This window comes from Myodes glareolus, chromosome 9 (assembly GCF_982192425.1).
Source record: "Myodes glareolus chromosome 9, mMyoGla1.1, whole genome shotgun sequence".
Lineage (NCBI taxonomy): Eukaryota > Metazoa > Chordata > Mammalia > Rodentia > Cricetidae > Myodes > Myodes glareolus.
The window spans coordinates 46,221,484-46,235,845 of NC_142034.1; the positions used below are offsets into that span (position 1 = coordinate 46,221,484).

Here is a 14,362-nt window from a genome sequence, read left to right on the forward strand (position 1 = left end):
AGACTATGGCAGTTAAGATGTTTTAATAACATAGGTTCTTCTTCTTTTTTCTGACAATGTCTGCTCCTGGCAGCACCGATCTACTTCAGAGAAGATAATGGGCATCAAAGAAACTCTACATGGAGTTTACTTTCTTTGTGGCAAAAGTAAGCCACTGGGCAAGAAAATGCCCTTGCCTTGACTGGTGACAGTATGCTGTCATAATTGGACAAGCAAGACAAAACAAAGTGACTATCAAACATTGTCAAGACAATGAGGGAGAGCCCTTCAGACTATCCTGTTTCACAGAAAAGTCTGTTGAATATGCTAGACACATAGGCCAAAGAAGGATGCCCCAACATTGCAGAGGAACTTTGAGTGACTATCCAGGCATCCAGCAGTTTCTGTCATTTCTCACATTTTTTAGAAGTCACTTGCTTGCACTCCCCGCTTTCTCAAATAATATTATTTCCTTCTTTGGTCTCTGAGGAAGTTGAAGACTAGATAGTTACAGTTTTCCAGACACAGAAAACAAGTTATGATAGAAAGTAAATTAGGTACAAGACTTTGGACTCACCAAGAAAGGATAGACATGGAGTATTTTCTCTAGATTTGTCAAATGCAAATGACTAGACATTGTTGATATAATTATTTTCTGTATATATTGCATATACTTATTGTACTTATTGTATATAGTTTCTCTTATATTAGCTATAACCCTCTTTTTATTTTAGACAAAAATGGGAAATATAGTGATATTTTATTTATGTTTTAATAAATAAAGTTTGCCTGAATATCAGAAGGGCAAAGCTAAGCCACTAGAGGTCAGGAAGTGGTGGCACAGGCCTTTAATCCCAGGATTTAGGAGTCAGAAGCATTTGGAGCTCTGTGAGTTCAAGGCCACCTTGGATTACACAAGATCAATGCGGAAACAAATCCAGGTGTTGGTGCCTCACACCTTTAATCCCAGTACTAAAGTAAACATAAAATTGGAGGAGAGAGAGGCTCTGACTGCAAAATCTGCTTAGTCTGCAGTTGTCTAGCCTTGGGAGAGGTGAGACTCTCTAGTAATTTGGTTGTTTTGCTTTTCTGGCTTTTGGTTGAACCCCAATATCTGTCTCTGGGTTTTTATTATTTGTGCTTTAAATTATATCCTGGAAACATATTTGTTCTGAGAATCAAATATGCCAAGACTAGATAATTGAATGATAATGAAAAATGCCAGTAGGGAGATATGCAATAGTGCAGGCTGCATTTACTTTGCATGATGCTTGTGGAATAATTTACTCATAAAAAATAATTTTTAGTTGTTTAAAGTTCATTTTTATTATTGGGGAGTATGCCAGGGTTTGTGTGTAGAGGTGAAAGAACAACTTGTCCATCACTAAACAAATGGCCACAAAAGCTGATGAGGAGGCTTTATTCAGTGTTGATGAACATATAAACTAATGCAGCCACTATAGAAATCAGTGTGGATGTTCTTCAAAAAACTAATAAACAGAACCACCATGTGGCTCGGCTGTATTACTTCTGAGCATACACCAAAGAACTTTATACCCTACCACAGAGATACGTGCATGTTCACATTCATTCCTACATTTTTCACAACGGCAGAGAAATAGAAGCTGCCTAGAGGACTATCAGTAGAATGATGGATAATGAAATTGTGGCACAGATACTCATGGAATTTTGCTAAACTATAAATAAATTATGACATTTGCAGAAAAATGGAGCTTTCTAGAAATATTAAATGATGTGACCCAGACTCCAGAGGATAAGAATTGCTTGTTCTCCCTCATAAGCAGAGCCTAACTTTTAATAATATGTATCTATGAATAAAGGGAATGTGTTACTCAGAGTTCTATGGAGAAACTGAACTGACAGTACACACACACACATACACGCACACACACACACACACACACACACACATATACATATAGGATAGCACACACCCTTAATCCCAGCATCCAGGAGGCAGAGGCAGGAGGATCTTTGTGAGTTCAAGGCCATCCTGGTCTTCGTAGTGAGCTCCAGGATTACATAGAAAGAACCTGTCTCAGACAAAAGATGTGTGGGGGAGGGGTATTAGAATGGCTTACAGGCTGTTGTCCAGCTAGTCCAACAATGACTGTCTGCCAATGAAAGGCCTAAGAATCCAGTAACTGTTTAGTCCATGAGGCTGGATGTCTCAGCTGGTCTTCAGTTTCCACTGGAATCCCGGAGAAATAGACTCCAATACCAGTGAAGAAGTGAGCTTGCCAGCAGGAGTGAGAGCCGGCGGGCAAAGAGCAATGCTTTGTTGTTCCGTGTCGTTTATAGGCTGTTCCTAGAAGTTGGGGCCAAGATTTAAGCTAGATCTTCCTCAAAGGATCCAGATTTAGGGTGGGGCTCCCCCTCAAATAATTAAACCAAGAAAAATCCTTCACAGGTGTACCCAGCATCTTATGTTTTGGTTAATCCGAGATGTAGTCAAGTTGACATCAAGAATAGTCATCACAGGAGTGAGTACAGACTGTGAAACTAAATGAGAGACCACAAGAAGGGAACAAGAAGTGTTGAGGAGAGAGAGGCTAATGCAAAGGGTCACATGTAGCATGAAAACAGAAAGGAGGCCATGAGGGTGGCGGGAAAGAATGGGTGAAAGAAGAAAGAACAAAAACAAACTTGGATGAATGCCACAGCAAAACCTAATCTTCTAAGTCTTCATCTCCGAGAAACTCTTTCCTGAAATGTCCCCGATGAAATCTAGACGGTTAGGAATTCCTTGAGGCCGGAAAATGACTCAGCTATTAAGTGCACTGGCTGCTCTTGCAGAGGACTCAGCTTCAGTTCCCAGCACCCACCTGGTGACTCACAGTCATCTGTAACTCCAGTTCCAGGAGAGCTAATGTCCTCTTCTGGCCTCTGCTGGCATCAGGCAAGCATGTGGAGCACACACATGCATGTAGGCAGAGCAGCCATACACATAACATAAAAGTAAAGAAATCTTTTTAAAACTTAGAGCAGATCCTCAGGAGCTTTGCTTTTCCGTTCCTGTTTGGATGGAGAAAGAAAGATGAGTAGGACGAAGCCATCTTCTTGCAACGCCCTCGGAAATCAATACGCTTTGCTGAGGCCCTCACCTCACTAGGATCGTGGTTCTAAAGGATCTAAGTTTTGAACCTTTAATTTGATTAGAGTTAAGGGGTTTTGTTGCGGTTTGGGTTGTGTTTATTTTTAGTAAAGCAACCTAACTACATATAAGTCACTCATTCCACTAATACAAGTCAGGCTTGAAGGGCAATGTCTTTTTTCCACTGCCCATGGTCGGTAATATCGGTATCATTTATTCAATGAAATTATTGGTGCTAGATTCCCAAATAGGCTAGCAAAGGGATTAGGGGAGCTCTGTAGCCCTTGACAAATACAAATCCATGATCAGAAATATTTTGTCCCAGGATGCTGAGGCTCATGGAAATAAGAAGATCAGTGCTCACATTTCCCTCTTAGAAGAAAACATACTCCTGCCAGAAAGAGGGGACGTTCTCTTGAGGAATGTGGCTTGTACCCTAGATGATGCTCCATTTGTCCTGAACAAAGTGCTCTACAGGGACATGAAGGGAATCAGGTAAGAACTTGAAGAGTCTGTTTCTTTCTATTCATTTTAAAGATAGGTCTCATGTACTTCAAGCTGGCCTCCAACTCCCTGTGCAATCAAGGCTAGCCTTGAACTCCTGATTCTCTTGCCTCTACCTTACAAGTCGGATTACAGGTTTGTGCCACCATGCCTGGCTCTGGGTATATCTTTCTAAAACAGTTTTTTCCTCTCTGAAGTGAATTGGCTTTGAACCTTAGTGATTTGCTCAAGAGAGAACTGTCACTAAGTCACCAGCGCTTCCAGAATGGGACCTGATGCACTTCCAGTCCTAAGTGATTTTTGTTGTTGTTGTTGTTGTTGTATTTTTATCAATTTACTTATTTTGTGTATATGGGTATTTTTCTGGGATGTATGTCTGTCTGCACATCACTTGCATGTCTGGTGCCTGTAGAGGCCAGAAGAGAGTATCCGATCCCCTGAAACTAGAGTTATGAGCCATCATGTGGGTTCTGGGGATCGAACTCAGGTCCTCTAAAGAGAAACAGTGCTCTTAACTGCTGATCCATCACTCAAGCCCCATGACCCTAATTGGTTTTACCAGATCATTTCTCATTCTGGAAATGGTTTACCGTTTAGGGGCTCGGTTTTACAATGTTGGCTCTATAATTTGGAACCTCGTTAGAATCTGAGGTTGGTTCCTTATTTCTGTTTCTCTTCCGTAGTACTGGAGACTGAACTGCATGCCTCGCACATACCACACACATGGTCTCTACCTTCAACTACTTCTAGCCCCAAGATTTATTTTTAATTTTTCCAAGTCAGACCCTCTAAACCGGTGATATTACTTGATCTATCTCCCCCACATATAATGCTTAGAATTATAGAAGATTATATTTTGTCTTCTCTGTGGTTTAATCTAAAGCCTGTGACTTTTCCCTATCCTTTTTAATCCCTTTTCAACAGCTTTACAGTAGTGGATGAAGGCAAGCCAATCCATGTCCCACAAGTTCAGCACCATGGGAATATCTTCTTCTGGAATAATTCTCGCAGTAAGAAGGAGCATAATGGTTCATTCCTGGCTCTGCCTCTTCAGGATGTGTATATGAGGATCTTTGGGGTCCTGGCAGTTGACACTCTTCGTGATCCTCATGAAATAAACATCTTCCTACCGCATGAGATCAAATTCTATCAGGTAAGTTAGAAGTCTACAAGAGCAGGAGTCAAGAGCTTCTCTGTCTATACGTCTTCAAAGTCAACCCGAAAGCCGGGACGGAGAGTAAAGCTGTAGGTAAACAGTGTCGCCATGCTTGTTCTGTTGCCCTTATCCTCAGCTTTTGACATATTCCTTATAATTTGGGAAAGACTTGGACACATCCATACTCGAGCCTCTCTGGGAATATTGTTTATATTTCTCCTAGCACTAAGCATAGGAAGAGAAAATGATGCTTTGTAACAGAACCAATGACTAACCCCCTGAGATCCACAAAACAGGAGTGAACATGTAGAAGGGTGTGCTGGGTAGATTTAACTGTTATCTTGACACAACCAGACTAACTGGGGAGAGAGTCTCCATGGGGATTATGTAGATTAGGTTAGCCCATGGGCCTGTCTGTAGAGGTTATCTTGGTTGTTAATAGCTGTAGGAAGATCCAAACTATTGTGGGCAGCACCATTCAAAGGCAGGGATCTGTGGGCAGCACCGTTCCTAAGGCTGAGGGGTCCCAAACAGTGTTGGGAGGAAGCTAGTTGAGCCTAGCAGCAAGCAAGCAAAGATGCATAAGTTTATTCTCTTTCTACTCTTGACCATGCATGTGATGCTTTTTCAGCATAACTTCTTCCTAATGCTGTGACTCTTTAATACAGGTTCTCATGATGTGGTGACCCTAACCATATATTATTTTCATTGCTGCTTCATAACTGAGAAGTTGCTACTGTTATGAATCATAACATAAATACTTTAGAAGATAGAGGTTTGTCAAAGGCCATACCCCACAGGTTGAGAACCACTGCTTTAGGTGCTTTCCATTCCCGCCTTGACGTTCCTGAAGTAATACACTGCAATCTGGAGTTAGCCCTCTCTTTCCTGAGTTGTGTCAGGATATTTTTTTCACAGCAGCAACAATGGAGCTAGGAGAAAGGAATATGTTTGTTTTTATTAATAGTGCTCGCTATCAGATCCTTTGTTCTCTCCACAAGGGGTACTAAACATGGTATGCGTCCTTACAGCTCTTGCTTAGTCTTCTAAATTTTGAGGAAAATAAACAAGCCCAAATATTTCTTGAGAATTCATGTTTTCAGACAGGCAGTGGTGGTACACACCTTTAATCCCAACACTAGGGAGGCAGAGGCAGGTGGATCTCCATGAGTTCAAGGACAGCCTGGTCTATAAGAGCTAGTTCTAGGACAGGCACCAAAAACTCCAGAGAAACCTCGTCTCAAAAAAAAAAAAAAAGAATTCATGTTTTCAAATTAGATCATGAAAATGACGGGCACATTTCAGACTGAATAGCTAGAATATTTTGATCTAACTTTATGGATAGAAATTGCAATAAAGCTATAGATTTAAAGTAACGGATGCTGTGGTCAGATTTTTCTTCAGTCTGCCATCTCATAAACAATAACACAGACTTATTAGCTAAATATTAAAGCTTAGCCTATAGTTTAGGCTTATTCCTAACTAACTCTTATAACTTAAATTAACCCATTGTATTGATCTATGTTCTATCACATGGTATTACTTTTCTTCCATCTTGCACCTCCTGCTTCCTCTCCATGTCTCCTGGTGTTTCTGCCTTTCTCCTTCCCAGAGTCCTGTATTAACACAAGTGTGGAATGTGTGATGTGCACAAGTCAGCTAAAGATGATTTTTTTGTTCTATTTTTGAGCAGCTAAAAGGTATTTGTCAATTTTATAAATCCCTTTGGGTTGCATAACCAAACTATAATATAAATCTCTATCTATCCATATGAAAGGCATGTAATGATAAGTCATGAGCCAACAAGATTTATCCCGTCTCATCCAGTCTCAAAATGGTTTCCTTATAAAGGAATCATCCCACACATCACCTGTCTTGCAGTCTTTCTTGACTTTTTTCTTTTCCTTCATGTCTGTAGCCAAGATTTTCAGGTCTCCCACAATCAAATCTGATCTTTTCTAATTTTGAAGAGAATAATAACTTTTGTTTCCTGTGGAAACAAAGATATAAACTCTTCCTCAACACACAAATTTCTGACTTCCATTTTGAAGTTAAGACATTCCTAAAATATATAGGCTGATTTAATTTAGTGATTTCCATAATCCAGTGTCTCTCAGCAGCTATTGCTTTTTGTATATTAACATTTAAAACATTCAAGGTCAGAAAATACCATACAGGATCCAGATGCCCATTGTGGTTTCCATCCTTACATAGTTTATTCTTTTCATTTTACTCTTTAAAGATTTTTAATTTATTAGTTTTAAACTTTTTCTATGACTGTCTATATCCATTTTTCTTTTCTTTCTTCAGCATCTTAAGTATATTTTAAAGCATACTGTGCTTCTTAGAGTTTGTGTGTGTGTGTGTGTGTGTGTGTGTGTGTGTGTGTGTGTGTGTGTGTGTGAACCTGGCTTCCTAGGCACCTACAGCATTCTCTGACCCTGAGATAAACCTTAAACAGACATGCCAGCCACTGAGTGGCTCTGGCAGCTGGCTCTCCCCCACCCCTTGGCTCCCTGAGAGCTTAGCCTCATGCAGGTACCTTCACCACCCCAGCTCTGGGAAGGTGCTCGGTCCATGATGCAGAAGGCACTTTTACCTATCATGCCAGCTGTTCAAGTGCTCTGCTGCACAGCAGTGCCTCTTAAAAGAGACATGTCTCTGTACACTGAACCTCCCCAAGAGACCACTTTCTCAGGCCCTAATTGAATAGCCAAGCCTCCACGTTGGATGCCATATGTAATCAGATTTTTCTCTGGGCCTCCAGTTCACAAATAATGACTCAGGGACTTATTAATTAATTATGAAATCTTGGCCTATAGCTTAGACTTGTTCCTAATTAGCTCTTATAGCTTAAATTAACCCGTTTATATTAATCTACATTCTATCACATGGCATTATCTCTCATCCATCTTGTACCTCCTGTTTCTTCTCCATGCCTTTCTTCCTCCCAGAGTCTCTGCCTTTCTTCTTCCCAGAGTCCTCTCTGTTCCCAAAAATGTTACCTATAACTCCTGTCTATTTATTGGCCATTCAGCTTTTTATTAACACCAGTCACAGTAAATACATCTTCACACAGTGTACAAACATCCCCCAGCAGTCTGTGGACTGTAGCAAGTCAGGAGCCCGCTGCACCCGTGCTCTTCGTCCCACTAAGCCCATGCTCTGCGTGTGTAATCGGCTTTGTACTTTGCTTTCTCTCTCACCTTACTGTCTGGATAACTGAGGAGGTTGGGAGGTTCTGGATAACTGAGGAGGCTGGGAGGTTCCTTCTCTGAACATCGTTTTTAAAAAGATTAATTCTCATGTCAAATTACTATGAAGCAAATGGTAGAGTATGAAGGTGTCAGTAAATTAACTACTTATAGTCTTACTAGTGAGCATGTCCGAAAGATTATAAATTAGGTCTCTAGTCCTGGAAATTAAATCCCTGGGTTACCCTTAAATGATTTCAATCAATCCCTTCATTATATATCTATATCTCTCCTCCCTTTCTTGAATCTGATCTCTATATATGTTTCTCCCACATATGTGTGTGTGTGTGTGTGTGTGTGTGTGTGTGTGTGTGTGTGTGTGGTTTTGTGGTTCCTAGAGTTTTCTGTTTTGTTTTGTTTCGTTTTTTTGTTGTTTCGTTTTTTGGGTTTTTTTTTTTTTTTGAGACAGGGTTTCTCTGTAGCTTTTGGAGCCTGTCCCGGAACTAGCTCTTGTAGACCAGGCTGGCCTCGAACTTACAGAGATCTGCCTGCCTTTGCCTCCTGAGTGCTGGGATTAAAGGCATACACTATCACTGCCTGACCATCCTAGAGTTTTTTGACAAGGCTACAACTGGGATTTATGGACTTCCCATCTATCCCCTCTCTGTGGAACAGTCTTTTACTTATAGGAAGAATGTGTAACTAGCATTTGTAAGTCTTGAAACCAAACATATTCTGCTCTGTTGACCTGATGGTAAAGGTCATAGAGACAAAAAAATTAATATTGGGAGCCAGGTTAATTCCAGAAATTGAGAGGCAGAGATAGGTAGATCTCTATGAGTTCAAAGTCAGCTTGGTCTACACAGCAAGTTCTAGGCCAGACAGGCAGAGCCACATAATGAGAATCATCTCAATAACAACAACAATAACAATAATGATAATAATAATAAAATGACTCTTCCTTTCTAAGTTTATCTTCTTCTGACAGCACATATTTTTCATGAGGTATAAACAGGTATATGGTCCTCTCTGCACCTTTAATGTCTTGATGATCGTTTTTGCATAACAGAACCTCAGAAGACCTCTTGAGAACTGATTTTTAACTAATTTGTTGAACATAGATTTAAGAGACCATTATTAGTGACCCCTTTGTAATTTTAAAAAATGTAGGTTGAATTGTATGTCTTCACAGGGCGTTGCCAATGCTTTCAGCACTGCCTATCACTATGTGCACAGCAGGGAACATGTCCTGCACACTGTGATCACTGGCATCAGGTGGCTCTTCAGCATGACATCCGGCATCAACTCCATCACTACGTACTTCGTTGAACCTAGCTCAGAGAAGGTAGGCAAAATCAGGGCATATTAGAGCTTTTCAATATTACACAATTATTAAATATTAATGTCTTGCTAACATTTAAGAGTGATATCATCAGGGATGTGGCCCAGTGGAAGATCGCTTACTAGCATACTCAAGGCTCCAGGTTTGATCCCGGAACCACACACACAAAAAGAAACAAGCAGATAAAATTTTGACCCCCAACTCCAAACTCTTGGTTGCACATAAGAAGAATCTATTACAAACTGCCTTAGGCAAAAAGGAGTATTGCTTGAACAAGATGAAGAAAGAGCAAATCAGTTGGGGAACTGGCTCAGAGGATGCAGACACTTTTTTTTGCAGGTCTGATGAGTTCGATCCCTGGATCTGACATGGTTGTAGGAGAGAATCAACTATAGAGACTTGTCTTCTGACCACCACACATGTGGCACACATAATCCATATACACATACATGTAGGGAAGAAAGACAGTGAGTGAGAATTTAGTTGGTTTCCAGTATGACCAGATCCAGGACCTCCTGAAGATAGACTTTCTCCTTAAGGCAAGTAAGATACTTAGGGAAAAGATCCAGTTTTAAAGTTCCAGCATTTGGAGGGTGGGACTAGAAAGATGGCTTAATGGTTAAGAACACTGGCTGCTCTTGCAGAGCATCCAGGTTCAGTTCCCAACAACCATGAAGTCTCTTGCAACCATTTGCAATTCCAGTTCCAGGAGATCCTATACCCGCCTCTGGCCTCCATAGGCCACTACATGCACATGGTACACGTGAGCTCATGCATGCACCCCTAAATATTATAAAATAAAAAAATATTCCAATTTGGGTGAGTTGAACAGATGACTCAGTGGTTAAGCGCACTTATTATTCTTGCAGAAGACCTGAGTTCGATTCCCAGCACCCATATCAGGTGGGTCACAACTGCCTGTAACTCCAGTTCTCAGGGTTCCAACAGCCTCCTGTGTCTTCTGTGGGCACAAGCACACATGAGATACATCTACAGATAAGCAGGCACACATACGTGCACATGAATTATAACTTTATTTTTAAGCTTTAATTTTGAAACCTACGAAGGAAAACTTGTTCTGACTTATCCTGGGATGCTTTCAGCGGCCAAGGAGGCAGCACATGCCAGAATCGTCTGAGTCAAGGAGAAAGCGGTGAAAATGCAGCTCTCAGACAAATTACGTCATAGTAATAAACATTTAAAGGCTCCTTGTATGTATAATGAAAGCGTGCTCCATGTTTGCTTCACTTCTTTCTACTCATCTTTAGCTTTAGAGTTTTCCACACCATGGGGCTGGATGAAAAGGCAACATCTTTAAAAGTAAATAAGGCCAGATATGATAGTTCATGCTCACAGTCCCAGGACTTCAGAGATTGAGACAAAAGAATTACGAGTTCAAAGTCAGTCTGAGCTATATAGTGAGACATGGTCAGGAAAGGAAAGAAATGAGGCCCCCGTTTTCCTCTCTCAGTGGCTTGGCCAAACTGCTGAGGCCTTGGGATTAGAAAGCAGACGCACAGTACTCTTGATGCTTGGTAGAGTTCTTGAGGATATCTTGTTTCTGCATCATTCCTGGTGGGTAGATTGGGAATAGGAGTAGGAACTTTCAGTTACCCTCATATCTAGAGCAATCCACTCCATCTGTCAAGCTACCACCCCAGAAAGGCCAAAGTGGGACCTGAGAAAGATTCAGAAACATTTTTTCAGGGTTTTGAGAAATAAAACATCTAGGGCAAATGGCCAAAATAGCCAAGTCAGTCAACAAGAAGCATGAGCTTCCGGTATTTAATTTTAGTATTGTGACAAGGGCAAAACCATGAGGACCACGGTCCATCTGCGCAGGGCCATTTATAGCGCGAAAAGACCACGTTGAAAGGTTAGGGGAAAGGCAGTCTGCCTTGATTCGAGGTCTTAGTGATGGCATGGCAAGGCAGAGACCACAACAGCTCTCAGAAACTGGTTCTCTCCTAATCACGTGGCTCGCAAGAATCAAACTCAGGTTATCAGGCATAGCAGCAGGTGCCAAGTTTCTACACTCACTGAGCCCCCTCCCCTTCAAAAAAAAGAAGGTTTTTTTTTCTTTTCTTTTTCTTTACAAGACAGGGTTTCTCTGTGTAGCCCTGCTGTCCTGGAACTCATTTTGTACCAGGCTGGCCTCAAACTCAGATATTTGCTTCCCTCTACCTCCCAAGTGCTGGGATTAAAGGCATTTGCCACCATGCCTGGTTCCAAAGGAGTTTAAAATATAATTTGAAGCCGGAAAGTGGTGGCACATGCCTTTAACCCAGCACTTTGGAGGCAGAGGCAGATGGATCTCTGTGAGTTTGAGGTCAGCCTGGTCTACAGAAGCTAGTTCCAGGACAGCTAGGACTGTTACACAGAGAAACCCTGTCTTGAAAAAAAATAAAACAAATAACAATAATAATTTGAAATATCTGTTGGATCTCTAGGTGGAAGTATTGAATAAACAGTTGGATTCTTGAGTGGGGTAATTTGGTAAAGTCTTTTCACTACCAGTTGTCAGTGTTTTATTCCTGCCTCTGTGTTTGTAGGCAGAGACTGCTGCTCCTTTTCCCAAATAATCACACAGAAACTACATTAATTACAACACTGTTTGGTCAATGGCTCAAGATTCTTATGGGATAACTCTTATATCTTAAAGTAACCCATTTCTATTATTCTGTCTATCGCCAGAATGCCTTACCTTACTGGGTAAGGTTCCCACAGCCATCTTATTTGGCAGTTACATGACATCTCCTTGACTCTGCCTAATTTCTCTCTGTATTTCTGTTTGAATTTCCCGCCTGGCTTTACTCTACTAAGTCATTGGCCAAAACAGCTTCTTTAATAACCAATGGTAATAAAACATATTCATAGCATACAGAAGGGAGTCCCACATCATGTGTTCCTTACAACATGACTTAGTTTTAATTTCAAATATAATCTGGAAAATGCTTTTCAGATATCTCAAAGGCTCTGTTAAGGGTAAAGAAGGCCTAGCAGAGCTTCAGACCATGGCCAGCTTCCAGTTTCAGCAAGGCAGTTCCCACCAGCTTCCCCTAGAGCAGTGCTGCTCAGCCTTTCTACTGCTTCACCCGTTTAAGACAGTTTCTCATGTTGTGGTGACCCCAGCCACAAAATTATTTTCATTGCTATTTCATAACTATAATTTTGTTACTGTTATCAATCATAATTATCTGTGTTTTCTGGTGGTTTTAGGTGACCCCTAGGAAAGGGTCACTTTACCCCCAAATGGGTCATGACCCATAGCCTCCAATATGGCTTCTTAAGTATTTTCCATTTGTAACCTCCTTTTGCCCAAGATTTTTTCATATATCCCAATAAGTATGAAAAATAGGTTTATAAATCCAATGTTTACTAATAATAAATGTATTTTTAAAGATTCTTTTGTTATAATTTTACGTAAAATAATGAAAGAAAAGGAAATTATAAACTAATTAGATGGATGTGTTTGTTTAATTATTCTAATTATTTAAATAATTAGAATCTTGGCTGAAGATTTGATGCTGTAATATAAAGAACATCTATAGGTTGACCCAGCTGTAAACCCACACACCCATGGATACCTGATTTTTCATAAAGATGTCAGAAATATACAGTGGAAAAAAGAAAGCATCTTTAACAAATGGTGCTGGTCTAACTGAATTTTAGCATGTAAAAGAATGAAAATAGAACCATATCTATCACCCTGCACAAAACTCAAGTCCAAGTATATAGAAGACTTCAACATAAAACCAGATACATTGAACCTGATAGAAGAGAAAGTGAGAAATAACCTTGAATGTATTGACACAGGAGACAACCTCCTCAACAGAACACAATTAGTGCAGACACTGAGATCAACAATTAATAAATCAGACCTCATGAAACTGAAAAGCTTCTGTAATGCAAAGGCCACCATCAATAGAACAAAAGAAGCCTACAGAATGGGAAAAGATCTTCACCAACCCCACATCTGATAGAGAGCTAATATCCAAAATACATAAAGAACTCAAGAAACTAGACATAAACAAACTAAATAATCTGATTTAAAAATGGGGTACAGATCTAAACAGAGAATTCTCAACAGAGGAATCTCACATGACTGAGAAACACTTGAAGAACTTAGTCATCAGGGAAAAGCAAATCAAAATGACTCTGAGATTTTTATCTTACCCCTGTCAGAAAGGCTAAGATCAAAAACACAATGACAGTTCATGCTGAGACAGATGTGGAGCAAGGGGAACATTCCTTCATTGCTGGTGGGAGTGTAAACTTGTACAGCCACTTTGAAAATCAGTATGACAGTTTCTCAGAAAATTGGAAATCGATCTACCTCAAGACCCAGCTGTGCCATTCCTGGGCATTTACCCAAAGGACCCTCCATCCTGCAACAAAGACACTTGCTCTACTATATTTATAGCAGCTTTATGCATAAGAGCCAGAACACAGAAGCAGCCTAGATGCCCCTCAACAGGTGAATGGATAAAGAAAATGTGGTACATGAACACAATGTATTACTCAGTTGTTAAAAAAAATAATAATAACATCATAAAATTTGCAGACAAATGGATGGAACTAGAAAAAAAGTGATCTTGAGTGAAATAACCCAGACCTAGAAAGATAAGCGTGGTATGTACTTATTTATATGTGAAAATTAGCTGTAAAGCAAAGTATAATCATTGTAGGCAGAGACTGTTCTTTCATTCCTGGCCACCCTGACCTGAATAATCACACAGAAACTATATTAATTACAACACTGTTTGGCCAATGGCTCAAGCATATTTCTAGCTAGCTCTTATATCTTAAGTTAACCCATTTCTATTAATCTGTGTATCAGCACAAGGCTGTGGCTTACTGGTAAGAGTCCAACATCTGTCTCCTTTGGCAGTTACATGGCATCTCCTTGAGATTCCACCTACTCTCTCTCTTTCTCTCTCTGTGTGTGTGTGTGTGTGTGTACATGCATATATATGGAAGATATATAATATGTATATATATATCTTCCAGCCTGGCTATATTCTGCCCCACCATAGGGCAAACCAGTTTTATTCGTTAACCAATAAGAGCAA

General features: G+C 40.3%; 1 protein-coding gene across 1 annotated transcript in view; it reads left to right on the plus strand.

Moving 5' to 3' along the window:
* Efcab5 (EF-hand calcium binding domain 5) overlaps positions 1–14,362 on the plus strand; it is a 113,041-nt gene that overhangs the window by 76,184 nt on the left and 22,495 nt on the right. Inside the window, exons 16-18 of the mRNA XM_085695367.2 lie at positions 3,420–3,589; positions 4,523–4,751; positions 9,141–9,293. Of these exons, the coding sequence (XP_085551493.2) occupies positions 3,420–3,589; positions 4,523–4,751; positions 9,141–9,293 (552 nt within the window). The remainder of the gene's footprint in view (positions 1–3,419; positions 3,590–4,522; positions 4,752–9,140; positions 9,294–14,362) is intronic.